The sequence below is a fragment of the Hemitrygon akajei genome, chromosome 22 (genome assembly GCF_048418815.1).
Source record: "Hemitrygon akajei chromosome 22, sHemAka1.3, whole genome shotgun sequence".
In the NCBI taxonomy this organism is placed as follows: domain Eukaryota; kingdom Metazoa; phylum Chordata; class Chondrichthyes; order Myliobatiformes; family Dasyatidae; genus Hemitrygon; species Hemitrygon akajei.
Genome location: NC_133145.1, coordinates 64,780,942 through 64,808,786, shown reverse-complemented (window position 1 = coordinate 64,808,786; position 27,845 = coordinate 64,780,942). Strand labels below are relative to the sequence as shown.

Sequence of the window (27,845 nt, the reverse complement as noted above, 5' to 3'; positions counted from 1 at the left end):
AGCACAAGCGCACAGCTCAACAATATAATACTGACAGTTATTGCTATTTTAGTCAGCCATGCTCCCCATCCTCCGAGTCTACTTTCCAACCAAAGAACTGATGTTCAAATCCTGCATTCTGTTTGACCTCCGCCCGCAGATTCTTTAATTTATTCATTGCTCTGGTGAAAGACCCTTCTGGGCCAGTATTGTTCGGTATGAAAGTGCAGCATTGTTCTCCAAACATTACACACACACCCCCTTTTTCTGCCAAAAGCCAATCCAGTACCTGTCTGTTTTGCCACGCCACCCTGCTAGTTGCATCTAGTTGTTGCCCTAAGGCCTCCAGTGCATCATCGGTGTAGTTGATGAATCTCTGTTGATTGTAGTATATATAGTTTATCCATTCAACATTTTTGCTTACCCCTATCACAGGTATGATAGCTTCCCAGCCTACATCTCATGTGGTGTCAGGCATGTCACTCGATTAGTTTGCATGCGGTAACTCATCAATGCTAACGGTAAAGCATCGACCCAATTAAGTTTAGTGTCTGCACAAATTTTGTTTAGTTTGGCTTTCAGGGTTCCATTAATTCTCTCTACCATGCCCTGCGACTGAGGGTGGTATACACATCCAAATCTTTGCTTTATCCTCAGCGCCTGTAGTACCAGTTTGACCACTTTCTGGATAAAAGCTGAACCATTGTCTGAGCTAATTTCTGTAAGTATTCCAAACTTTGGGATCACTTCATTTGTCAGGAATTTCACCACTGTCTTTGCCCCTTGATCTCTTGAAGGTACCGCCTCCACCCATCTGCTAAATCGATCAATTACTACCAGCATGTATCTTTTCCCTCTCACTGTCTTTATCATGTCTACGTAATCGATCGCTAGATGTTTAAATGGTCCTTTGGGTACAGGAACGTGACCTATTGGGGTTGTAATTCCCTTCCAAACATTATTTTGTGCGCATACCTCGCACTGTGACAAGACAAAGTCCACTGAAGCCTATAAATAAGGTGACCAAAAACCATCCTTCTTTATTTTCCTTATCACTTCCCCCCTTGCACAATGGTCCATCCCATGCGCTTCTGAAATCAGAATCGTCAGTAGAGGGGTGGGTGCTACCAACAAACCGTCTTCCGTGCTCCACAAGCCTTCCGGGTTCTACTTGGCCCCCCTTTTTCTCCACATTGTTTGTTCTGCCAAAGTAGCCTTACCTTGTATTTCAATTAGGTCCTCTACGTCAGGTTCTGGAGTTAGGCTTACCTGGCGGGCAATGACAGCTGACGTACACCCAGACGCTTTTCTGGCTGCCTCGTCCGCAGCTTGATTTCCCTTTGTTATTACATTATTTCCCTTTTTGTGTGCCTGGCATTTTACTATAGCCAATGCTTTAGGTTTCATTATGGCTTTTATTAAGTCTAGAATTTGCTGACAATGTTGTATGGGATCTCCATGACCTTTTTTAAAACCTCTCTGCTTCCACACTGCCCCGAACAAATGGCATACTCCATGAGCATATGCCGAATCAGTATAGATATCTACTTTCTCACCTTCCATCATTTCACACGCAGCTGTCAGGGCTTTGATTTCTGCTAGTTGAGCGGAACACGGTTGGGGACAGGACTCCATCCTAATAATCTTATAGCTCGACTGATCCTGCTGCACTACGGAGAACCCTGCGTGATTTCCATCATAATCCCTATAACAAGAGCCATCTACGAACAGAACCTTTTTATCTGTATTCTCTAGTGGTTCTGACCGTAAATCTGCTCTCAATTTGGCAAATGCCATCGTCTTCCCTACACAATCATGGGGTTCTCCTTCATAGTCCAAAGGGACAAAATCGGCTATATTACTGGTAGTGCATCTCTGTATAGTTATGTCTGGAAATGTCAATAGCATCTGATACGCTGCTATCCTGGCTGGTGTCAGCACAAATTTTCCCCTTTCTAGCAATTCTGCTACTTTGTGGTGTGTGTACAGTCACAGGATAGCCCAGGGTTACTAATGATGCCTTTTCATATACATAGTACAGCGCCACCAATCCCTGATAACAGGGTGGGTACCCCTGAGCCACCTCATCTAGTCTTGTACTGTAGTATGCTATCGGCTGCTTTGCTTTTCCTGTGCCTGTCTCTTGTGTTAGAACCGCTGTGACATAACCCTCCTGTCAGTTGGATACATACAAATGAAAAACCTTCTCGCAGACAGGCAAAGCTAATGCTGGTGCTGACTGCAATTCCTGCTTAATAGTATTGAAAGCTATCTCCGCCTCTCCATTCCACTGTAAGCCATTCTTCAAATTTGTATGTCCTGCTTCTTTCATTATCTTTCTCAAAGGTGCCACAATCTCAGCATATTCTCCTATCCAATCTGAGCTGTACCCTGCCATTCCCAAAAACGTCATCATCTGCCCTACAGTCTGGGGCTTTGGGGCCTTAGTTATTGCCTCAATCTGATCTGGTGCTATCGCCTTCACTCCCTTGGATATTACCCTGCCTAAGTACTCCACTTGCTGCGTGCAAAATTGCAGTTTCTTTTTGGATACTTTATGTCCTCCGCTCGCTAGTTTCTCTAACAGAGTTATAGTGTCCAGCTCACACTGTTCCTCGCTGTGGGAGCAAATCAACAGGTCATCCACATACTGTAACAATGTACTTTCCAATGGCATGCCCTCTAGGTCTGCCTTCAATACCTGATTAAAAATGTGTGGTGAATGTTTAAATCCTTGCGGCATTCTGGTATAGGTATACTGAGCACCTCTGTAAGTAAATGCAAACAAATACTGACGCTGATCGGCTAGAGGAATGCTGAAGAAAGCCGAACACAAATCAATCACTGAAAAGTAACTTGCTTCTGGTGGAACATTAGTCAAAAGCGTGTGTGGGTTGGGGACTACCGCTGGCCAGTCCTCTACCACATCATTTACCACTCGCAAATCATGCACCAATCTCCACTTAGATTTATCTGCTTTTGAGACCGGCAGCAACGGGGTATTGCATGGACTGATTGTTCTTTTAAGCACTCCTATTTCAAGCAACCCCTGCACTGTCGATGCTATTCCCTCTTCTGCTTCTGGTCTTAGAAGGGTATTGTGGTCTCCTGGGTGGAATTGCTCCCCTTTTTAGCTTTATTTCCACCGGACTAGCTGTTTTTATTTTCCCTACGTCCGTGTCATGCTGTGACCACAGAATAGACAGCAACTCATCTAACCTTTTATCTTTCTGCTGGCCTCTTTCCTTTCCCAGCAAGGGCATGAGTGGTTGGGGAGTTATTTCGACCTCTCTCACTGTCCCTACTATATCTACAGTTACCATCATTTTAATGCAATTATTGTCTTCTGATATCCACACCTCTGGCGTGATTTTCCTCCACACTGTTACGGTTTCAGCACTCTTAACTAAAGGTCCTAAGTCTTTAGACTGATATCCCTTATTTACCAACAACGTTACATGGGGCGCAGCCTCCGGTATCCTGTACCATTTTTCTAAAAAGGTGTTCCACTTAACTTGTAAAGCTGCCCCTTGCTTTCCAATTATCACAGCCTCCCCTTCCAGGTGCTGTTGGGTACATGCCTCCAGGTGCCATTTCTCCAACTCCCTGTTCTGAGTCTCGTCAAAAATCACTGTACAATGTAGCTCAGATTTGGGCATAACAGCCCTGGGTAATATAGCCTGCACGCCCTTTTTCCATTTTTCCCAGGTTTCCTGAATATGATCTGCGATGTCTCCTATCCAAAAGACATTAGCCTTCTTGTCTTCTCGTACTATCAATTGAGCCCCTGCTCTTTTCACACTCAGCCCATTTCTGGTGCATTCTAATTTTAATTCCAGTTTCAATAAGGCATCTCTGCCTAACAAATTAATCGGAGTTCCTTTAAATACTAGCACCGGCAAAGCAATTTCTTTATTTCCCATTCTCAACCGCACTGGAGCCGTGCACTGTGTCAACTGTGTTTTCCCCGAGAACCCTACCGTCTTAATAAACTTTCCTGACATGGGAAGGTGAAGAGCATACTGTGGCTGTACACAAGTGTACATGGCTCCAGTATCTATCATCATTGGTGTCTGTTCAGGTTATGGGTTCCTCGTCTGCCTCCCTTGTTATCATTGGGTAATGTCCCTTCCCACTCAAGTTCTCGGGGCACCCCTAATACCTTGCATAGGGGTTCACAGGTCCACTTGGGCCTGTGGGGGCTGGTCCTTGGCTAAACTTTAGTTCCCTTCTTATCGGTTCCTGCTGGTGTGTGACAGGCCATGGTGTAAACAGACAATCTCTTCTCATGTGACCTGGCTGATTACATTCCCAGCACAATCTCTCTACCTCTCTTTCCCCCTGTTTCCTCACTGGTCCCCTCTGCCAAAAGCTCCTCTGTCCCCCTCCTTGGGACTTCCAGTCCTGTCTGGGCTGTCTGAATTTAGTCTGTTCCTGATAGGGCATTTGTGGGAATGTTCCCCCAAATACAATTATTGGCATGGGGTTTTCCAGCCCTTGTCTTACAGTATGATCGATCCCTCCATTTGGCAGTGCTTTGTCCAGTTCGATGGCTGTACTCGAACCGGTGGTTGCTGGCAGCATCTTTTTGTTTTTCTCTTTTTCCTTCTTTTTGAGTTCTTCGAGCTGCATTTGTATTAACTTTCTTTGCACCTCTTCCTGCTGCTCAGCCAACCTTCATTTGTCTTTCCGGTATTTCTCAACCGCATGGACTACATGGTCTCTAAATTCTTGTGGGGTCATTGACATCAGCCCAACCACTTCCTCCAGTTTGGATTTTACTTGTGGAGGCATTGCATCTAAAATGCTATGTCGGAACAGTGAGGTCATAAATAAGCTATTCTCCACCTCTTGCTCAGTCTCCAGTCTCCACCTTTTCAACTGGTTTTCTACGAAGGCTGCTGGGTTTTCAGTGTCTCCCAGTGGATCCCCTTTTAAGGCAGGCCCATACCCTCTGCCTCACTCTGTCAAACCCATCTCTATCAGTTCTTGGGTCGTTCGAGTTTACTATGACAGCCATTTCCATTAGTTCATTAAATTTGGAGGTTCCCATCAACCTTATCAACAGTGCCTTCAAATCTCCCATAGCCAATAATCGTCCCGCTGTTTCTTCAAAGGCTCTAATCCATTTCCCTGCTCCTTCATGTAGATTGGGCAGAGTGTTTTTCAGCCCTTCTAGGTCCTGGGATCCCCAGGGGATATACTGCACTTGTCCTGATCCTTTAACTAACAACGGCATCATTCTTCCTCCTTCTTCCCACCTGCCCTGGCTCTTCTCCTCACCTGACTCCCCATCTGTCTCAGGGTATGTCTTTACTGCCTCCCACACAAATGTCTCCGGGGTCCTCTTTTTCCCTCAGTCTCCCTGTGGAAAACTCTTCAGAACGGAGGGGGAAAGGCTGAGGAGGACAGGTAGAATATTGATTACAAGACACTAAGGTGCTGGAGAGATTGAACGGATGAAATACTTGAGAGAGGTAAAGGAGAATGAGGAGTATCGGTTATACTATAGAAATAAACAGACTAGAAAAGAAAGTGGCTCATCAGGACAGGAAGAAAGAGAAGGTGACTCATTGGAGGAGCAAGAGTTAAGTGGAAAGAGAGAGGATACGAGAATTTGTGGGGAAGAGGTAGAAGGCAGAAACCTAGAAGAGGAGGAGGCAGTAGGGGAGCGACTTGCGGAAGTAGAGAGAGAGCTAGATAAGTTACTGAGAGGGGATTGCCAGGAGAGATGCAAAAAATACTCTAGGGGCCAACCAAGTATTGAATCAAGACAAAAAGAAAGGACTCCACAGGGAGACCAAGGGAAGAAGAGGACCCCGGAGACATTTGTGTGGGAGGCAGTAAAGACATACCCTGAGACAGATGGGGAGTCAGCTGAGGAGAAGAGCCAAGGCAGGTGGGAAGAAGGAGGAAGAATGATGCCGTTGTTAGTAAAAGGATCAGGGGACAATCAGTGACTAGTTCAATGACTGTCTCAGCTTTGATTTGCAAATTAAAGTTTAACCCTTCTTGAAGAATCTTCTGCGTCTCTTGGTCATTTGTGGGGCACGAGAAACCACGACAATCACAATTCTGATGTTTGGTCTGAACAACAACTGAATTTCTTGACCATGTCTGAATGCTTTTGTCACATGATTGGCTGATTAGGTGTTTGTATTAACTAACAGGTATACGGAATAAAGTAGCCACTGAACGAATTTAAAGGAAATAAGGAAATCCGTGTGTTTGGAGGGAGAACATGTTGTACTGAGAATAAGACTGAATCTAGGTTATTGCAGCTAAGGCAGCAATATGCACCTACGACATTTCAGTGAGGTGATGAGCGAGTGTTGGAATTTCCTCCTTTTGGGAGACAAGTTAACTATAGTCTCCTTCTCAAGATTCCAGGGTACTATTTTGAAGGGCTTAGATTATAAATGTTACGCTTTTGATACTCTGCAAAATGAATTTATCTATTTAATTGTGTGGATGTTAATGATCCTGCAGCACTATGTTACATGCTCTTGATGATTAGACCAAGATTTAGCTCATGATCACATACTCCAAAATCAACTTGTGACTCATCTTTGCCAAGAGCTAAGCAGCACCAAACGGACTGATGCATATACCAACAATAAGCAGATGAGCAGTACAATCCCTCCAAACATCCAACTTTTTCTTCCCATCAAAAATATCTAAGTTAAATTGCACATAATAAAAACAAGAGTTAATAAATCTCACACACCCCTTACCTCTGTATGTCTTTGATGAAGTGCATTATATTCTTTCTTGAGTTCAGACTCTCTCTCTTCCAATCTGCCAACTGAGGGAAAGAAAAACTATTAGAATGCTATCAGAAAGTGTCAGCAACAAATCCAGTTATCTCATTCATCCTCAAACTCAATCACCAGCGAGAACAGCATTAACTTGTCATTTTTTTGCTAAGTGAGAGAATAAAAATAATGAAATTATTTTTCAAATTCAAATTCATGTCACATTGAACATGTCAAAAGCTACCAAGTGTTTTCTAACTATACCTTATCATGCTGATTTTGTCCTCTACAGCATGACTAATAATAATAATAATAATAATAATAATAATAATTACTTTATTGATCCTGAGTGGGAAATTATTTAATAACAGCAGCAACATTTAAAAACACACTTAATAATGACAATAAATATAATAATATTAACTAATAATAGAGCACAATAATAATACACACAATAATTTACCAATGTGCAATACTGTACAATAATAATGTGCAAAATAATAAAACAGAGACTATTTTACTATGATGTGTGTTCTTCTGTAGCATAAACTGTTGTATATGCTTATGCATTTGGTAGGAAGGATTTTCAGTAATAATCCTTGTGACAGCAGAGCCGAATGAGTCTGTTCGAAAGGGTGCTCTGCTACTTATTCAGTAGGTCGTGGAGAGGATGTGCCTGATTGTTTATAATGGATAACAGTTTATTTAGTGACCTCCTCTCCACCACTAACTCAGAGTCCAGGTTGTAGCCAAGGACAGATCCAGCATTTTTGATAAGTTTATTTAGTCTTTTTGCATCACCAGCACTGATGCTGCTTCCCCAACATAAAGCCACAAAGAAGACTGCACTCACTACAACAGATTGGTAAAAGATGTCCAACATCCTGTTGCAAACATTGAAATATCTCAGCTTCCTTAGAAAATGGAGTCTGCTAATCCTCCTCTTGTAAACAGCCTTGGTGTTTGTTTTCCAGTCAAGTCTGTTACCGAGGTGAACACCCAAGGATTTGTACTCCCCCACCACTGCAACTTTTTCTCCCAGAATGTATACAGGACTCCAACAACAAGCCCTGGATCACCAGTGACCTGAAAGAACTTTTGAATATGAGGAAGAAAGCCTTCAGGTCTGGAGATAGACAAGTATTGACACAAGTACAGAGTGAACTGATGGTAAAGCTGAGGGAGTGTAAAGAATCCTACAAGAGGAAACTGGAGTACAAGCTCCAGCAGAATAGCATAAGGGATGTGTGGTCAGGCATGTAGCAGATCACTGGCTTCAAGGTTAAGGGTAGCAAGATCGAGGGCTGCCTGGATAGGAAAGTGTACATCTTCACACCCACTGTCTGTTCTGGATTAACAACTGGAAGCAACAAATTGATTTTATTTTTTTAAACCACTGAAATGCTTTCAGAAATAAACTCCAGAATGATAAATAGAGATAAACCTAGTCCTCATGGTATATTATACACGTACTTCTGTATTTTAAGTGTGCATATACTGGATTTTGAAGTATGTGTTCAGCAATCACACACACTTGACATAATTTACTGAACTAAACTAAAATTAATTCTTGTTTTAATCTAAAGTTGCAACTATAAATAGCAAAAACTTATATTATGAAGTTGAGAGAAAAGATCAATATGGAAAACAGCTGGAGATTTGCCTTCATCTTTATTACCTGTATATTGTGCTTAGTCAACAAAAATCTATGGTGGTGATGAATACGTGCATTTCAAGGTAATCTGTTGCATGTTGCTCAATGTTTACAGCGTACACCACACCTAAAGTTGGCGTACTTTAACCAGATTATGAATATATTCCTACAGCTATTCACATTACATATTTTAGATTATTGATAACTGCTTGCGATTGTAAAGTGAGGTTATCAACAGTCCTACATTATACAAAAGTCATTTTTCAAAACATCAGTGAAGAAATTCTTCCATACCTATCATAAATGGCTGTCCTTTTATTTTGAGGCCATTTAAGACAGATGAGAAAGTTCCATCTAGACGATGATGTGTCCTATTGTGTTTAGGTTCCCAAGAATATACATTTCAGCAAGATTGCTTCTTATTCTTCTAAACTCCAATGAAAAGAGTTTTAAAAAATGTTCAGCTTTTTCATTTACGACAATCCCACCATAACGTGGACTAAACCTTCTCTGAACCACTTCCTTTATCTTCCTCAAATAGGGGCAGGAACACTGTTCATAGTACACCTCATTCTGCAGATCAGCATATTTCTCTATATGTATGTATATATGTATACTCCATCCCCCATGAGGTAGAACCCAACATTCCAGCAAGTTTCTGTATTACTTGTTACACATTTATATATTGTGTACACAGACCCCAAATCCCTTTCTGCTGTGACTTTCTGCGATTCCTTTCCACATAAATATTTTATTTTGTTCTCCGTTCCAAAATGAGTATTTCACATTTTTTCCCACATTTGTGAACTCAGCAGGACAGGCAGCATCGATGGAAAAGAGTAAACAGTCAAAATATCGGGCCAAGACCCTTCATCAGGATTGGTAAAAAAGATGAGAAGTCAGAGCAATAAGGTGGGAGGAGTGGAGGAAGAAGTACAAGATGGTAAGTGATAAGTAAAACCAGGACAAGAGGAGAGGTAAAGGAAAGAGCTGTAAAGTCAGTTGGTGAAAGAGATAATGGGCTAGAAAGGGGGAAATCTATTGGAAGAGGATAGAAGACAATGAAAGAAAGGAAAAGATGAGGGGCATCAGAGGGAGGAGATGATAAGGGTGGTAAAGAAGATAAGGTGAGATCCTGGTGAACCTCTTCTTCATCAACTCATGTGTTCAGTGGACATTGAACCCATGAACACTACCTCACTACTATATTATTTCTTTGTGCTACCTACTTAATTTAACTATTTAATACATATATGTTTTTGCTTTATTATTATGTATTGCATTGTACTGCTGCCGCAAAGTAAACAAATTTCATGACGTATGCTGATGATATTAAACCTGATTCTAATTCCAAGGCCTCCACATCCTTCCCATAATGGGGCAACCAGAACTACACACAATACTCCAAATGAGTCATTCGGTGTATTTCAAGTGGTGATTCATAGGTTCTTGATTAGTAAGTGTGTCAAAGGCTATGGGGAAAAGACAGGAGAATGTGGTTATCATATATATCATCCATATTTGAATGCTGAGCTGAATTCTGTTTCTATGTTTCAAGCAGTTCACTCTATGTTTTGACGTACATGTGAAAAATAAACTTGAAACTAAACCTGAAAGCCTTAAGTCCAAACTAAAGTTTTGTACAGCTGTAACGTGACCACCCAAATTTCAGACTCAATGTCCTGACCAATAAAGTACAACACATACCTCCTACAGTATCCTATCCATTTGCATTGCCACTTTCAGGGAGCAATGGACTTGCATCCCAAGATCCCTCTGTAAATCAACACTCCTCAGGGTCGACCAGTTACTGTTTACTTTCCTCTTGCATCTAACCTCCCAAAATACACACCTCAAGATGATATCAGAAGTGGAGTGGAAGCAAATTCTCCTCAATCCTGTGGGGTTATCTAGAATGCCGATTGCCTTGGAATTGCTGTATTGAGAGAAGATATTCTTCATGTGAGACTTTAAAGCATGATCCCATGGCTCTCATAGAAACAGCACCAAGTCCTGGCCAAACAATAACCTTCAACCAATACTGAAAGAACATACATATTGCAGAGGTTTCTGTAAATGAAGGGCTGCCACATTGAGATAAATACAAATTCAAATTATCAAGAGATTATGGAAATTAAACATGCTGTAGTAAAGCTCTGATAATCTAGCAACCTCAGACACTGGTGGTGCCAGACAGGCAGGTTTTCAAGACCAGTGGATATTACTTGTTTCAATACCCAACATGCATTTTAAATCTGCTTCATTTTCTATACAAGGAAATACAAATTTCCCATGAATGTTTAAAGTTCAAAGTTATACATCACCATACCTGAGATACATTTTCCTGAGGGCATAGACAGTAAATCCAAGAAACATAATAGAAACAATGAAGGACCGCACCCAATAGGACAGACGACAACCAGTATGCAAATACAAAAGGAAAAAAGTAATAAGAATAAATAGATAAGCATAAGTATCGAGAACATGAGATGAAGAGTCCTTGAAAGTGACTTCATAGGTTGTGGGAACCTATGGTTAGTGAAGTTATCCCTGCTGTTTCAAGAGCCTGATGGTTGAACAGTAATAACTGTTCCTGACCCTGGTGATACGAGTCCTGAGGCTCCTGTACCTTCTTCCTGATGGCTGCCATGAGAAGAGAACATGGCTTGGATTAATAGGTATTTGGGAAGCTCAGTGATGTGTGACTTGAAACAGGATTGCAGGAAATAAGACCCAGAGAAGCAAATGCCAAACCGTTGGGTTTTCCTAACAAATGGACAGCAGATCACGGGTGTTTTACTATATATTAAAAACCAGTTTAATCTAGTGAACCTAATTTGAATTTAACAAGATAAAACATGCCATATGACACAAGACCACAACACATAGAGGCAGAATAAGGCCATTCAGCCCATCGAGTCCTCTCTGCCATTTCATCATGGCTGATCCTGGATCCCATTCAACCCCATAACCTGCCCTCTCACTATATCCCTTGATGCCCCGACCAATTTGTAATCTATAAATTTCCGCTTTGAATATACCCATGGACAAGGCCTCCAACACAATCTGTGGAAGAGCAATCCACAGATACACCATTCTTCGGCTAAAATATTTCTCCTCACTTTTATTCTAAAAAGGTGACCCCTCAATTTGAGGGTGTGCCCTCTAGCTCTGGATAATCCCAGCACATCAACCTTACCTAGTCTTTTCACATTTGTTAAGTTTCAATGAGATCCCCACACATTCTTCTAAATTCCAGTGAATACATGCCCAAAGCTCCCAACACTCCTCATATGTTACCCATTTCATTCCTGAAATCATCATGAACCTCCTCTGGACTGCACCTAATGACAATACATTCTTTCTGAGATAAGGGGGCAAAACTGTTGACAAATCTCCAAATGCAGTGTCTTATAAAGCTTCAGAATTATCCCCTTGAAATAAATGCCAACATTGCATTTGCCTTCTTTACCACAGACTTAGCCTGTGTATTAACCTTCAGGGAGTTTTGCATGAGGACTCCCAAGTCCCTTTGCACCTCTGATGTTTGAATATTCTCCCTGCTTAGATAATAGTCTGCACTATTGTTCCTTTTAGAAAAATACATTATCATATATTTTCCAACACTGTACTCTATCTGCCACTTTTTGTCCATTCTTCCCATTTGTCTAAGTCCTGCTGTAATCTCATTGCTTCCTCAGCACTACCTACCTCCCCACTCATCTTTGTATCATCCGCAAATTTGGCACAAAGCCATCAATTCCACTATCTAAATCATTGACAAACAATGTGAAAAGTAGTGGTCCCAATACTGACCCAAGGAACACCAATGTACAAACTCAACATTTTCTCCATTTTTGTCATAATCGGGTTACACACTTTGGTAACAATCTTTGAAGACACTTGTGATGAATCAATCACTGCACTTTTTATTTTCTCAGCATTTTTCTTTATATTTCTGATCGTGGACTCACCCAGGCCGAAGTAGCATCCTACAGCTGTGTTACCTTCACCTGACACTGCTCTGTTTATAATTTCCAACTTTTTTTCAAGTGTTAAAGTGGTTCTCTGCCGCTTGGCTGATGGTCCAGGACTTGACATAGGACACTTAGGAGGCATAGTTAAATATTTCAAGCACAAAATCAGTGCACCATAGGTAATAACAACAGATGTTTAAGAGCGCAAGATCACACATCCATACGCTGCCAAAACCAATGCCAGACTGGTGGGAGTGAGACTGTGAGGCGTGCGCAGATGACTTGTATTGGCGGGAAAGTGATGCATCTCGCCCCAACAGCCTCACGTAACTGTGAGTTTTGGACGCACATGAGGAAAAGTTGGTAGAAATAGGTTCCACGCATAACTGTGAATCTGCATTGTCTGAAGACGCATATAACGAGGATAGGGTGTACCAGGGACAGATAGAATCTCAGCATGTGGTGCCCACATACTTTGGTTCTGATGCAGCCATGTGTAAAAATGATCATCATGATAAAGGCAATGTTGGGTACAATTCTACCTCCATTGTCCAGAGACTTGGAGGGAAGAAGTGTGCTCAGGGGATACAAGGTAAATTAGATATTTCAAGCTGAGACCCTTCATCAGGAAGAAAAGTCAACTGTTTATTCCCCTCCAAAGATGCTGCTTTACTTGCTGAGTTCCTCCAGCATTTTAAACTTGGAGATCCAGCTGTCAAAGCCTGCAATAGCATTTTAAAATGTTCATTTAAAAATCACACATCATCCTAAAATCTACATTATTAAACAAAATTTGTTTTTTAAAGTGTAAGTTCTGGATAATTATTTTTTCCAAGCAAAGTACATGGTTACCATTGAAACATTTCACTTCATGGAAGTCCAGAATTCATCTGACTTCAATTTTATTGTCACTCAACTGTATACATGTATACCACCAAATGAAACAACGTTCTTCTGAACAAAGGTGCATAACACAATACATAAACTCACACACAAGACAAAGTGATATTATTATAAATAAATTAACATATAATTAAAATATGTTCCAGAAGATTGCCATTTAGTATAAGACTGACATGTAGCATCTTTATTGTAGAGTTTGCTCACCTCATCTATGACCTCTTCAGCAAAATGCAAATGCTTGGCATGCCAAATTATGATAGAACCTTGGTCTCTATGGTCTTTCCTTGCCACTTGACTCTTACAAGTTTCCCTAACAGGGTGTAAAAGCAATTCAGCTTTACTCGAAAATAACCATCTCTCGGGCAGCTTTCAATTGTATTAATTAGAGATGGCAACACCAACCTGGTAATAGCTGAATGCTGGTAATAGTTTTAATAGCTGAATGCAGGTAATAGTTTTAATAGCTGAATGCTGGTAATAGTTTTAATAGCTGAATACTGGTAATAGTTTTAATAGCTGAATGCTGGTAATAGTTTTAATAGCTGAATACTGCCTCTACACTGCCATACATTTGCCTTGGTAATAATGCTGTGGAGTTCATAATCAATGTGAACTGCTCTGAACACTACATCGCCAGACCAGTTGATCTTGTAAAGAGTCTGGTCCTTCACACTGATGCCAAGGCTCAATGTGAAGGTTTCCTTATACATTATTTCTGTCACCTTGATGTACTAATGCCAAAAGATATATTTTAGGTTGCAAAGCAATGTGCATTGAAATTAGGTGCATTAAATGGATGCCCCCTGCCATTTTGCATGCAGCTTTTCTCTTTCCACCCCATGAAGTGACAGGGAAGACAACCTCAAAGAGCTGGTGCAGAAAGCAGCCATACAGCTCTTATTTATCATCAGAAAGCAGAAACAAGGAAAGAAAGTTAGGTCTCCAAGTCTTTGATGCAACAACGAAGGAGAACAGAAATATTAAACCGAAAAACTATCTTCAATAAAAGATAGAAAATGCTTCACGAAGATTCACCAGACCATAGGAGTAAGGACTCGAAATACTGAAAAAAAATAAAATGTCAGTGTTAATAAGATGTGGAAGAGTCTTTAATAAGGGAACATAATATCAAGATAAGGGGGTCAGTCATTTAATACTAAGGTACTCAGAAGTTTCTAACGGCAGAGAGTGGTGAATCTCTGGAATTGAGTACCCAGGAAGTTGTGGAGGCTAGCTCATTAGAGGTCATTAATTGCAGAGGCAGGTAATTTTTTTGACAAAACAACCTGAAACACCGACAATTCCTTTCCTCCTACATATACTGCACAACCTGGTGAGTTCCTCCTCCAGATTCCAGCATATGCCATCTCTTGTGTTTTCATTAACTACGATTGCAAGAAAAAGTTAGCCAACTCTTCGCAATTACCTAGTTTTCTGCATTAATTACCCATAAAATGTGGTCTCATCTTCATCTAAGTCACAATAAGACAAATATAATCTGCATAAATAACACACAAACAATTGTACTTTTCATTTCTTTATTAAACAATGTATCCCATGCACTCCATAATGTACTGGTTAGGCACAGGAGTACATTCAGCCAGAGACTCATTCCACCGAGACACAACACTGAGCGTCATAGGAAATCATTCCTGCCTGTGGCCATCAGACTTTACAACTCCTCCCTCGGAGTGTCAGACACCCTGAGCCAATAGGCTGGTCCTGGACTTATTTCCACTTGTCATAATTTACTTTATTATTTAATTATTTATGGTTTTTATATTGCTATATTTCTACACTATTCTTGGTTGGTGCAACTGTAACAAAACCCAATTTCCCTTGGGATCAATAAAGTATGTCTGTCTGACATTGTTTAATCATTCACAGTTCAGGCTGGAAAAAGTACGTGAACCCTTGAATTTAATAACTACCGGTAGTAGAGTTTAGCAGCAATAACCTCCACCAACCGTTTCCTATAGCTGCTGATCCCTGACTTGCACAACAGTGAGGAGGAATTTTAGACCAATTCTCCATACAAAATTGTTTCAGTTCATTAATATTTCTGCAATACCTTGCATAAGCAGCCCTCTTCTGGTCATGCCACAGCATCTCATTGGGTTGAGGTCTGACTTGGCCATTTCAAAACACAATTTTTCTTCTTTTTAAACCATTCTGTTGTCGATGTACTCTTGCATTTCTAATCATTGTCTTGTTGCATTATCCCACTTCTATTAAGTTAGGTGATGGACCACTACCCTGACATTCTCCTGCAAAATGTCTTGATACAATTTTGAATTCATTGTTCCTTCAATGACTGCAAGATGTCCAGGTCCTGAGGCAGAAAAGCAGTCCCAAACCATGATGCTATGTTTCACAATTGGGATAAGGTTTTGGTGTTGGTGTGCAGTGCCCTTTTTCCCCTCAAAACATACTGGTGTGCATTTCTGCCAAAAAGTTCAACTTCTGTCTCATCTAGTCAATGCTGAACTATTAATCTGCCTAGTCCAGTCAACCTATAATCATCTCATTGATTGGCTCACCTGACTGCAAATAGCTTTTGTAGAAGGCATTACCCCAGAGATTCACATACTGTTTTGAAACTAGACTGTAGTTATTTAAATGGTGTACTCAGTATTGACGAGAGGTAGTACAATTGTTTGTGTGTTATTAGTTCAGGCAGATTGTGTTTATCTATTATTGTAACTTATGAGGGGTGATTGATATGTTCATGGCCCAAGGTAGAAGGAGTCAATTTTAGAAAACCTAGCACATTTATTTTTCAACATAGTCCCCTCCTACATTTAAATACTTAATCCAGCGGTCATGGAGCATACGGATCTTGGACCTCCAGAAAATGTCCGCAGATGGGTGATTGATAAGTTCGTGGCCCAAGGAAAAGGAGATGAGTTATACAGCTGTTGTTATATGCACATGCAGGTCAACTTTGAGTGATTATGCAGAGTGATTATGAAGTTAATATCTCATCTCCTTCTACCCTAGGCCACAAACTTATCAATCACCCCGATGAGTTATTAACTTCAAACTCTCTGCATAATCACTCAAAGAGTTGAACTGCATGTGCATGTAAAGCGAGCTGTATAACTCATCTCCTTCTACCTTAGGCCATGAACATCAATCACCCCTGTGGTGGACACTTCCTGGAGGTTCAAGATCCATAAGCTCCATGACCTCTGGACTACGTGTGTAAATGTAGGAGGAGACTATGTTGAAAAATAAATGTGCTAGGTTTTCTAAAATTGACTCCTACCTTAGACCACAAACTTATCAATCACCCCTCGTAAGATCGGACCACATTTCAGTAATTAATGCAGAAAACCAGGTAATTGCAAAGAGTTCATAAACCTTTTCTTGCAACTGAATATCCTATTCTCCTTTTACAGAGTAGAAATTGGTCTACAATCAGTTGCCTAGTTTTGCTGAAAATGAGTGCAAGAATGTTGTTGCAACACCACTCAGCCAGTCAATGTGTCTCACTCCTCTAAGGCTCTTCATTGTTGTCTGAGATTCAGGTCATTGGCAAATTTATAGATGGTGTGCTTAGCCATGCAGTGATGAGTATAAATATTAGAGCAGTGGCCTAAGCACACATCCATGAGGTGTGTCTACGTTGATAGCAACAAGGTGGAGATCTTACTCTTGATCTGTACTGACTGTGGTCTCCCAATAAGGAAGCTGAGGATCCAGTTGCAGAGGCAGATAGTATGAAGAGGTGGTATGCAGATAAACTACCGTATTCAACAGTGCAACTTGTAGTGAGAAGCTGCAGCCTCTTAATATGTGGCAATGTCCATTTATTGCCATCAGATTGCTTCCGAACTGAAGCAGATGAGAGTCACTTACACTGATGGGCCTGGAATCGCACACTGTTCATAAACCAAGAAAGAATCAGCAAACCAGGTGACTGAAACAATCTGGCAGTTTCGTGATTAACATCTTCAACACTTACTTCAATATTTGATTGAATGTAAATTCATTAGCTATTATGGTAAGATTTCAACTCTATTCTGAGGTCCAGATCTCTGCATGCTCATTCCGGAGCTTGACCACTCTGCTACCGTCCCTTTAAGTGTTACAGTCAAGGATATCCTAACATCAATTGATGTACAACTCTAATTTAAAAACCGAAGGATGAAAATAATTGTACCAGTCATCCTAAAGTGATTCAGAAGGCATTAATCAACAAAAACAAAGATGTTTATTTTAAGCTTGGAGTAATTACATGCCTTTTAAACTGTTTTTTAAAAAAGTAACTGATTGGTTTTTGATCACTTTCACTGTTCCATGAAAATGGCAGTGGTAAACATCAGAAACATCTTCACAAAACAGATACAGTGGATTTCGATTAATTGGGCCATCAGTTAATCGCGACAGGCACTTATTCGGGACAACTCATAAAGAACAAAAACTAATTGAGAGAACTGCTGGGATTCCCTTCATTTATTTGGGACACCATGCTGCTTAATTGAGACCGGAGACTGTTGTCGAACAGTTCCTAACTACAGTCAGTTGCATGTCTTGTGTTCAAAAAGCAGTGAGTTTCGTCACTGATAGTTGATGAGAAATAAGCAGTTAGACAATTCTGAACTGTTTTGCTCACTGCGGTTTCAAGCGTTCAGGTTTGGAGATGCCAGAGATGGCCAGGAATGAAAATGAAACAATTTTGCTACTTCAACAAATTAGAAACTATGAAGAATTTGAAGGTATTGACATTTATCTTGAATGTTACAATGAAAGTGAAGATTTGAATGATGCAATCGTCAAAAGCATTTTATGATGACAGTCCATTATCTGCAATCTGTGTCTGCGCTGATTTTGTTCATTTATAGCCAATCAAAAGAACACAGTAGTGTACACCGAATGAATTTTTCCATCGGTAACAATTAGCAACTAATACAGTTTTAGAGTACATAGTAAAATTGGCAGTGTCTAATTTGTTCTGTATTTTATTTAAGTACACAATTTATTGCTCAGCTAAACAATAGCTTGATTTTTTATACCTTTTTAATTATTTCTATCAAATTTCAACAAATTGGGGCAGTTGCTTAATTGGGCCAAACTGTATTGGCCCCGATGTGTCCCATTACCGGAATCCACTTTATCTGTCATGTGGAGCACCAATAATCCTTTCAGATTTAAAGGGTTTTCCCGTTGATTAAATCATAATGGGACAACTATGCCTAAATTAGAACAGGATCAGAGGCTTACAAAGGCTTGCAAGATTCTTGCTTCAGCTGCTGATCAATAACAGTGGAAGAAAAATTAATCTTTGAACCTAAACAATGAATTTTAGACTGAAAGGTCACTTGCCAAACAATGATCACCTTTCAGCAGTTAAGGCATTGCAGTAGTTTGCCAAGTTAAACTCCTACCAAACTGGGGAAGGAGGGACAGGTAAAGAAAAAGTACCACATTGACTGGAGCAAGTTATTCTAGTGGTACAATATTCTAACACTTTGGAGTATATTAAAGTTTTTCTGTTTATACCTTAGACACAATTCAAGTAAAATGCTCATACAGAAAAATGAGAATTTAAGTAGGGTATTCAGGCCTTAGAAGACATTGGTGAGGCCTAATTTGGAGTATTGTGTCAAGATTTGTTCATGTACCTACAGGAAAGAACTAAACAAGATTGAAAGAGTACAGAGAAAATTTACAAGCACATTGCCAGAACTTGAAAACCTGAGTAACAGGGAAAGGTTGAATAGGTTTATTCCATGAAGCATAGAAGAATGAAGGGAGTTCTGACAGAGGTATATGAAATTATGAAGAGTACAGATAGGGTAAATGCAAACACGCTTTTTCCACTGAGGTTGGGTGAGACTAATGTAACCCTCGGGTTCAGCCGGCAGCATTAGTCTAGGTTAGACAGTCTCTGGCCCCGCCAAACGTGAAATCTGAGGTGTAAAACCTCCTGTTTGTGTGGATGCTGCGTGTAAATCCTGTTACAAATCAGTACCATGAAATAACAGACAGTACACCATATGCAATTAAATGAATTAGCTTTGTAATTCTTAATTTGACTAAAGGATTGGTACAGTAAAACAAAAAGGGCCTATTTTAATGAAACAATCTAATGTGCATGATGTTGGAGCTCACACTTCCATTCCGCTAGTACTCCATCGATTTCCTCAGGCTACATCGGCTCCCTGCCCCACTCCAAGTCCACTTCTGTTCTGGTGTCTACGACCTCTCCTTTCTGGCATCTTCTCCCTTCATTGGATGGCGCACATTCCAAAGCCTCTGTTATCTCTAGCCATAACCCAAACATTGCTGCTACAGAAAAACCATTACATTAGCAATGAAACCTTTCCCAGGGGGTTACACTAGAACTAGGGCCCATGAGTTAAGGATGAAGGGTGAAATGAGGGGGAACTCCTTCAGTTAGAGGGTGGCGAGAACATGGAAGGAGATTCCAGTAGAAGTGGTGGATGAAGGTTCTATTTAAGAGAAATTTGAATAGCTACATTGACTGGATGTATAGATTGACTGGACTAGGCAGATTAATAATTCAGCATTGACTAGATGGGTTGAAGGACCTGGTTATAATGCTGTTGTGTTCTATGGTTCAGGAAACGAGCTATTCGGTCCAATTCATCCACACAAAACCCATTGGCCTCTATCCCAAAGTGAATCAACAACTTCGTGTTTGCCTCCCTGGTGACAGGCTCCAGGATGTCTCAGTGCACCTGTAGAATATTCTTAAGGGGGAGGCCGAGCAGCCAGATCTTGTGGTACACATTGGAACTGATGGCATATGTAGAAAGGGCGAAAGAGGTTCTACACAGTTAGTACAGGGTAGGGGTTCCCAGCCTTTGTGCCATTAAGCAAAGGGTTCATGGACCCCAGGTTGGGAACTCCTGGTATAGGGAGTTAGGAAAACGGCTAAAGAGTTGAACCTCCAAGGCAGTAATCTCTGGAGTACTCTTGGTGCCAGGGCAGGAATAGGGTGAAAATACAGATGAATGAGTGGCTGAGGAACTGGTGTAGGGGTGACCTGTACAGGATGGGTTGCACCTAAACTGGAGAGGAACTAATATTCTGGCCTGGAGGTTTGCTGGTTCTACTTGGGAGGGTTTAAACTAGTTTTGGCAGGGAGCTGTGATATGGAGCACCAAGTCAGATAGTGGAGGGATGTAAAGGAAGGTAGATGCCAGTACCAGTAAAAATAAGCAGGAGCAAAGTAATAGATACAATGCAACATATAGCTTGAAGTCTGTGTATTTTAATGCAAGGAGTATTATAGGTAAAGGTGAGAGAAAGACAGGAATGGATGGTTTATGTTCCAGGGTTTGGATGTTTCTGAAAAGATAGAGAGGGAAGAAAAAGGGGGAGGAAGTTGCACTAATAATTATGGACAATATCACAGCTGAACTGAGAGGGGACATAATGGGGGGGCTCCTCCGCTCAGTCTATGTGGGTAGAACTCAAAAATAGGAAGTGTGCAATAACTCTGATGGGATTGTACCGTTTGTACATACCCCACCCCCTCCAAAGAGCCACCAGGATATTGAGGAACATATACAGTGCCTATAAAAAATATTCACACCCTCCCAGGACATTTTCATAGAAATATAGAAATCATACAGCACAATACAGGTCTTTGGCCCACAATGCTGTGCCGAACGTGTACTTACTTTAGAAATTACCTAGGGTTACCCATAGCCCTCTATTTTTTTAACCCAGGAGCCTCTTAAAAGGTCCTATTGTATCTGCCTCCACCACTGTCGCCGGTAGCCCATTCCATTCACTCACTATTCTCTGCAGTAAAAACTTACCCCTGACATCCCCTCTGTACCTACTTCCAAGCACCTTAAAACTGTGCCCTCTTGTGCTAGCCATTTCAGCCCTGGGAAAAAGCCTCTGACTATCCACATGATCAATGCCTCTCATCATCTTTTACATCTCTATCAGGTCACCGATCATCCTACGTCACTCCAAGGAAAAAAGGCTAAGTTCACTCAACCTATTCTCATAAGGCATGCTCCCCAATCCAGGCAACATCCTTGTAAATCTCCTCTGCACCCTTTCTATAGTTTCCACATCCTTCCTGTAGTGAGGCGACCAGAACTGAGCACAGTACTCCAAGTGGGGTCTGACCAGGGTCCTATATAGCTGTAACATTACCTCTTGGCTCTTGAACTCAATCCCATGGTTGATGAAGGCCAATGTATCGTATGCCTTCTTAACCATACAGTCAAGCTGCACAGCAGCTTTGAGTGTCCTATGGACATGGACCCCCAAGATCCCTCTTATCCACCACATTGCCAAGAGTCTTACCATTGATACTATATTCTGCCATTTTTGACCGACCAAAATGAACTACCTCACACTTATCTGGGTTGAACTCCATCTGCCACTTCTCAGCCCAGTTTTGCATCCTATCGATGTCTTGCGGTAACCTGACAGCCCTCCACAGTATTCACAACACCAGTAACCTTTGTGTCATCAGCAAATTTACCAACTGATCCCTCCACTTCCTCACCCAGGTCATTTATTTTAAAAAAATCACGAAGAGAAGAGGTCCCAGAACAGATCCTTGAGGCACACCAGTGGTCAACAACCTCCAAGCAGACCCATCGACAACCACTGTTTGCCATCAATGGGTAAGCCAATTCTGGATCCACAAAACAAGGTCCCCTTGGATCCCATGCCTCCTTACTTTCTCAATAAGCCGTGCATGGGGTACCTCATCAAAAGCCTTGCTGAAATCCATATATATACACTACATCTACCTCTCTACCTCGGTCAATGTGTTTAGTCACATCCTCAAAAAAAGTCAATCAGGATAAGGCACGACCTGTCTTTGACAAAACCATGCTGACTATTCCTAATCATATTATGCCTCTCCAAATGTTCATAAATCCTGCCACTCAGGATCTTCTCCATCAACTTATTAACCACTGAAGTAAGACTCACTGGTCTATAATTTCCTGGGCAATCTCTACTCCCTTTCTTAAATAAGGGAACAACATCTGCACCCTCCAATCCTCCAGAACCTCATCTGTCCCCATTGATGATGCAAAGATCATTGCTGGAGGCTCAGCATTCTCCTCCCTCACCTCCCACAGTAGCCTGGGGTATATCTCGTCCAGTCCTGGTGACTTATCTAACTTAGTGCTTTCCAAAAGTTCCAGCACATCCTCTTTTTTAATGTCTATATGCTCAAGCTTTTCAGTCCGCTGTAAGTCATCCCTACAATTGCCAAGGTCCTTTTCTGTAGTGAATACTGAAGCAAAGTATTCATTAAGTACCTCCACTGTCTCCTCCGGTTCCATACACAATTTTCCAATGTCACACTTGATTAGTCCTATTCTTTCACGTCTTATCCTCTTGCTCTTCACATACTTGTAGAATGCCTTGGGGTTTTCCTCAATCCTGCTCGCCAAGGCCTTCTCATGGCCCCTTCTGTCTCTCCTAATTTCAATCTTAAACTCCTTCCTGCTAGCCTTATAATCTCCTAGATCTCTATCATTACCTAGTTTTTTTGAAACCTTCATAAGCTTTTCTTTTCTTCTTGACTACATTTTCAACAGCCTTTGAACACCATGGTTCCTGTACCCTACCATCCTTTCCGTCTCATTGGAACGTACCTATGCACAACACTACACAAATATCCATTGAACATTTGCCACACTTCTGCCATACATTTCACTGAGAACATCTGTTCCCAATTTATGCTTCCAAGTTCCTGCCTGATAGCTTCATATTTCCCCTTACTCCAATTAAACACTTTCCTAACTTGTCTGTTCCTATCCTTCTTCAATGCTATGGTAAAGGAGTTAGAATTGTGATAACTATCTCTAAAATGCTCTCCCACTGAGAGACCTGACACCTGACCAGGTTCATTTCCCAATACCAGATCAAGTACAGCCTCTCCTCTTGTAGGCTTATCTACATATTGTGTCAGGAAACATAGAAACATAGAAAATAGGTGCAGGAGTAGGCCATTCGGCCCTTCGAGCCTGCACCGCCATTCAGTATGATCATGGCTGATCATCCAACTCAGAACCCTGTACCTGCTTTCTCTCCATACCCCCTGATCCCTTTAGCCACAAGGGCCATATCTAACTTCCTCTTAAATATAGCCAATGAACCTGCCTCAACTGTTTCCTGTGGCAGAGAATTCCACAGATTCACCACTCTCTGTGTGAAGAAGTTTTTCCGCATCTCGGTCCAGTGATCATTAATGGAGAATGTGTGGAGCAGGTTAAGACCTACAAGTATCTGGGAGTACAGTTAGACGAGAAGCTAGACTGGACTGCCAACACAGATGCCTTGTGCAGGAAGGCACAGAGTCGACTGTACTTCCTTAGAAGGTTGGCGTCATTCAATGTCTGTAGTGAGATGCTGAAGATGTTCTATAGGTCAGTTGTGGAGAGCGCCCTCTTCTTTGTGGTGGCGTGTTGGGGAGGAAGCATTAAGAAGAAGGACGCCTCACGTCTTAATAAGCTGGTAAGGAAGGCGGGCTCTGTCGTGGGCAAAGTACTGGAGAGTTTAACATCGGTAGCTGAGCGAAGGGCGCTGAGTAGGCTACGGTCAATTATGGAAAACTCTGAACATCCTCTACATAGCACCAACCAGAGACAGAGAAGCAGTTTCAGCGACAGGTTACTGTCGATGCAATGCTCCTCTGACAGGATGAAGAGGTCAATACTCCCCAATGCCATTAGGCTTTACAATTCAACCGCCAGGACTTAAGAACTTTTTAAAAGCTATTATTAATGCTTTTTGAGATAGTGATTTAGATGCATATCATATTTTTTACTGAGTTAAGTACTGTATGTAATTAGTTTTGTTACAACAAGTGTATGGGACATTGGAAAAAAAGTTGAATTTCCCCATGGGGATGAATAAAGTATCTATCTATCTAAAAGGCTTCCCCTTTATCCTTAAATTGTGACCCCTCGTTCTGGACTTCCCCAACATCGGAAACAATCTTCCTGCAATTAGCCTGTCCAATCCCTTTAGAATTTTATATGTTTCAATAAGATCCCACCTCAATCTTCTAAATTCCAGTGAGTATAAGCCTAGTCGATCCAGTCTTTCTTCATATGAAAATCCTGCCATCCCAGGAATCAATCTGGTGAACCTTCTCTGTACTCCCTCTATGGCAAGAATGTCTTTCCTCAGATTAGGAGACCAAAACTGCACACAATATTCTAGGTGCAGTCTCACCAAGGCCTTGTACAACTGTAGTAGAACCTCCCTGCTCCTGTACTCAAATCCTTTTGCTATGAATGCCAACATACCATTTGCCTTTTTCACCGCCTGCTGTACCTGCATGCCCACCTTCAATGACTGGTGTACAATGACACCCAAGTCTTGTTGCATCTCCCCTTTTCTTAATCGGCCACTGTTCAGATAATAATCTGTTTTCCTGTTCTTGCAACCAAAGTGGATAACCTCACATTTATCCACATTAAATTGCATCTGCCATGAATTTGCCCACTCACCTAACCTATCCAAGTCACCCTGCATCCTTTTAGCATCCTCCTCACAGCTAACACTGCCGCCTAGCTTCGCGTCATCCTCAAACTTGGAGATGCTGCATTTAATTCCCTCGACTAAATCATTTATATTGTAAACAACTGGGGTCCCAGCACTGAGCCTTGCGGTACCCCACTAGTTACTGCCTGCCATTCTGAAAAGGTCCCGTTTACTCCCACTCTTCGCTTCCTGTCTGCCAACCAATTCTCTATCCACATCAATACCATACCCCCAATACCGTGTGCTTTAAGTTTGCACACTAATCTCCTGTGTGGGACCTTGTCAAAAGCCTCCTGAAAATCTAAATATACCACATCCACTGCCTCTCCCCATCCACTCTTCTAGTTACATCTTCAAAAAATTCTATAAGATTCGTCAGACATGATTTTCCTTTCACAAATCCATGCTGACTTTGTCCGATGATTTCACCTCTTTCCAAATGTGCTGTTATCACATCTTTGATAACCGACTATCACATCTTTGATAACCGACTCTATCACATCTTTGATAACCGACTCTAGCATTTTCCCCACCACCGATGTCAGACTAACCGGTCTATAATTCCCCGGTTTTCCCCGGTTACTTTAGCCACCCTCTAATCCTCAGGAACTAATCCAGAATCTAAGGAGTTTTGAAAAATTATCACTAATGCATCCACTATTTCTTGGGCTACTTCCTTCAGCACTCTGGGATGCAGACCATCTGGCCCTGGGGATTTATCTGCCTTTAATCCCTTCAATTTACCTAACACCACTTCCCTACTAACATGTATTTCCCTCAGTTCCTCCATCTCACTAGACCCTTGGTCCCCTACTATTTCTGGAAGATTATTTATGTCCTCCTTAGTGAAGACAGAACCAAAGTAGTTATTCAACTGGTCTGCCATGTCTTTGTTCCCTATGATCAATTCACCTGTTTCTGACTGTAAAGGACCTACATTTGTCTTGACCAATCTTTTTCTTTTCACAAATCTATAAAAGCTTTTACAGTCAGTTTTTATGTTCCCTGCCAGCTTTCTCTCATAATCTTTTTTCCCTTTCCTAATTAAGCCCTTTGTCCTCCTCTGCTGGTCTCTGAATTTCTCCCAGTCCTCAGGTGTGCCGCTTTTTTTTGCTAATTTATATGTTTCTTCTTTGGACTTGATACTATCCCTAATTTCCCTTGTCAGCCACGGGTGCACTACCTTCCCTGGTTTATTCTTTTGCCAAACTGGGATGAACAATTGTTGTAGTTCATCAATGCTATCGTTAAATGCTTGCCATTGCATATCCACCGTCAACCCTTTAAGTATCATTTGCCAGTCTATCTTAGCTAATTCACGTCTCATACCTTCAAAGTTACCCTTCTTTAAGTTCAGAACCTTTGTTTCTGAATTAACTTTGTCACTCTCCATCTTAAAGAAGAATTCCACCATATTATGGTCACTCTTATCCAAGGGGCCTCGCACGACAAGATTGCTAACTAACCCTTCCTCATTGCTCAATACCCAATCTAGAATGGCCTGCTCTCTAGTTGGTTCCTCGACATGTTGGTTCAGAAAACCATCCCACATACATTCCAAGAAATCCTCTTCCTCAGCACCCTTACCAATTTGGTTCACCCAATCTATATGTAGATTGAAGTCACCCATTATAACTACTGTTCCTTTATTGCACACATTTCTAATTTCCTGTTTAATGCCATCCCCAACCTCACTACTACTGTTAGGTGGCCTGTACACAACTCCCACCAGCGTTTTCTGCCCCTTAGTGTTATGCAGCTCTACCCATATCGATTCCACATCCTCCAGGCTAATGTCCTTCCTTTCTATTGCGTTAATCTCCTCTCTAACCAGCAATGCTACCCCACCTCCTTTTCTTTCCTGTCTATCCCTCCTGAATATTGAATATCCCTGGATGTTGAGTTCCCATCCTTGGTCACCCTGGAACCATGTCTCTGTGTTTCCAACTATATCATATTCATTAATAACTATCTGCACATTCAATTCATCCACCTTATTACGAATGCTCCTCGCATTGGCACACAAAGCCTTCAGGCTTGTTTTTACAACACTAAGCCCTTATACAATTATGTTGAAAAGTGGCCCTTTTTGCTTTTTGCCCTGGATTTGCCTGCCTGCCACTCTTACTTTTCACCTTACTACTTTTTGCTTCTACCCTCATTTTACACCCCTCTGTCTCTCTGCACTTGTTCCCATCCCCCTGCCACATTAGTTTAAAGCCTCCTGAACAGCAGTAGCAAACGCTCCCCCTAGGACATTGGTTCCAGTCCAGTCCAGGTGCAGACCATCCTGTTTATACCGGTCCCACCTTCCCCAGAACTGGTTCCAATGCCCCAGTAATTTGAATCCCTCCCCCTTGCACCATTTTTCAAGCCACGTATTCATCTGAAATATCCTCCTATTTCTACACTGACTCGCACGTGGCACTGGTAGTAATCCAGAGATTATTACCTTTGTGGTCCTACTTCTTAGTTTATCTCCTAACTCCCTAAATTCACCTTGTAGGACCTCATCCCATTTTCTACCTATATTGTTGGTACCTACGTGCACCACTACCACTGGCTGTTCACCCTCCCATTCCAGAATGTCCTTCAGCTGCTCAGAGACATCCTTGACCCTTGCACCAGGGAGGCAACATACCATCCTGGAGTCTCGATTGCGGCCGCAGAAACACCTATCTATTCCCCTTACAATCGAATCCCCTATCACTATAGCTCTCCCACTCCTTTTCCTTCCCTCCTGTGCCGCAGAGCCACCCATGGTAAAAATGAACTCGGCTGCTGTTGCCTTCCCCTGAACCTTCCTGAACACACCTAACAAACTCCACCCCATTGAAACCCCTTGCTCTAGGGGGATGCCAATCAATATTTTGGAAATTAAAAACTCCCACCACGACAACCCTATTAATATTATACTTTTCCAGAATCTGTCTCCCTATCTGATCCTTGATGTCCCTGTTACTACTGGGTGGTCTACAAAAAAACACCCAGTAGAGTTATTGACCCCTTCCTGCCTCTAACTTCCACCCACAGAGAATCGGTAAACAATCCCTCCATGATTACCTCTTT

The 27,845-nt window shown here is 41.6% G+C and overlaps 1 protein-coding gene across 2 annotated transcripts in view; it reads right to left on the bottom strand.

Annotated features, from left to right (window-relative positions):
- The window catches only part of spag9b (sperm associated antigen 9b), a 288,655-nt gene that overhangs the window by 201,550 nt on the left and 59,260 nt on the right, over nt 1–27,845 (bottom strand). For both annotated transcript variants that reach the window (XM_073026482.1, XM_073026481.1), the window contains exon 3: nt 6,714–6,784. In XM_073026482.1, coding sequence (XP_072882583.1) covers nt 6,714–6,784 — 71 coding nt within the window. The remainder of the gene's footprint in view (nt 1–6,713; nt 6,785–27,845) is intronic.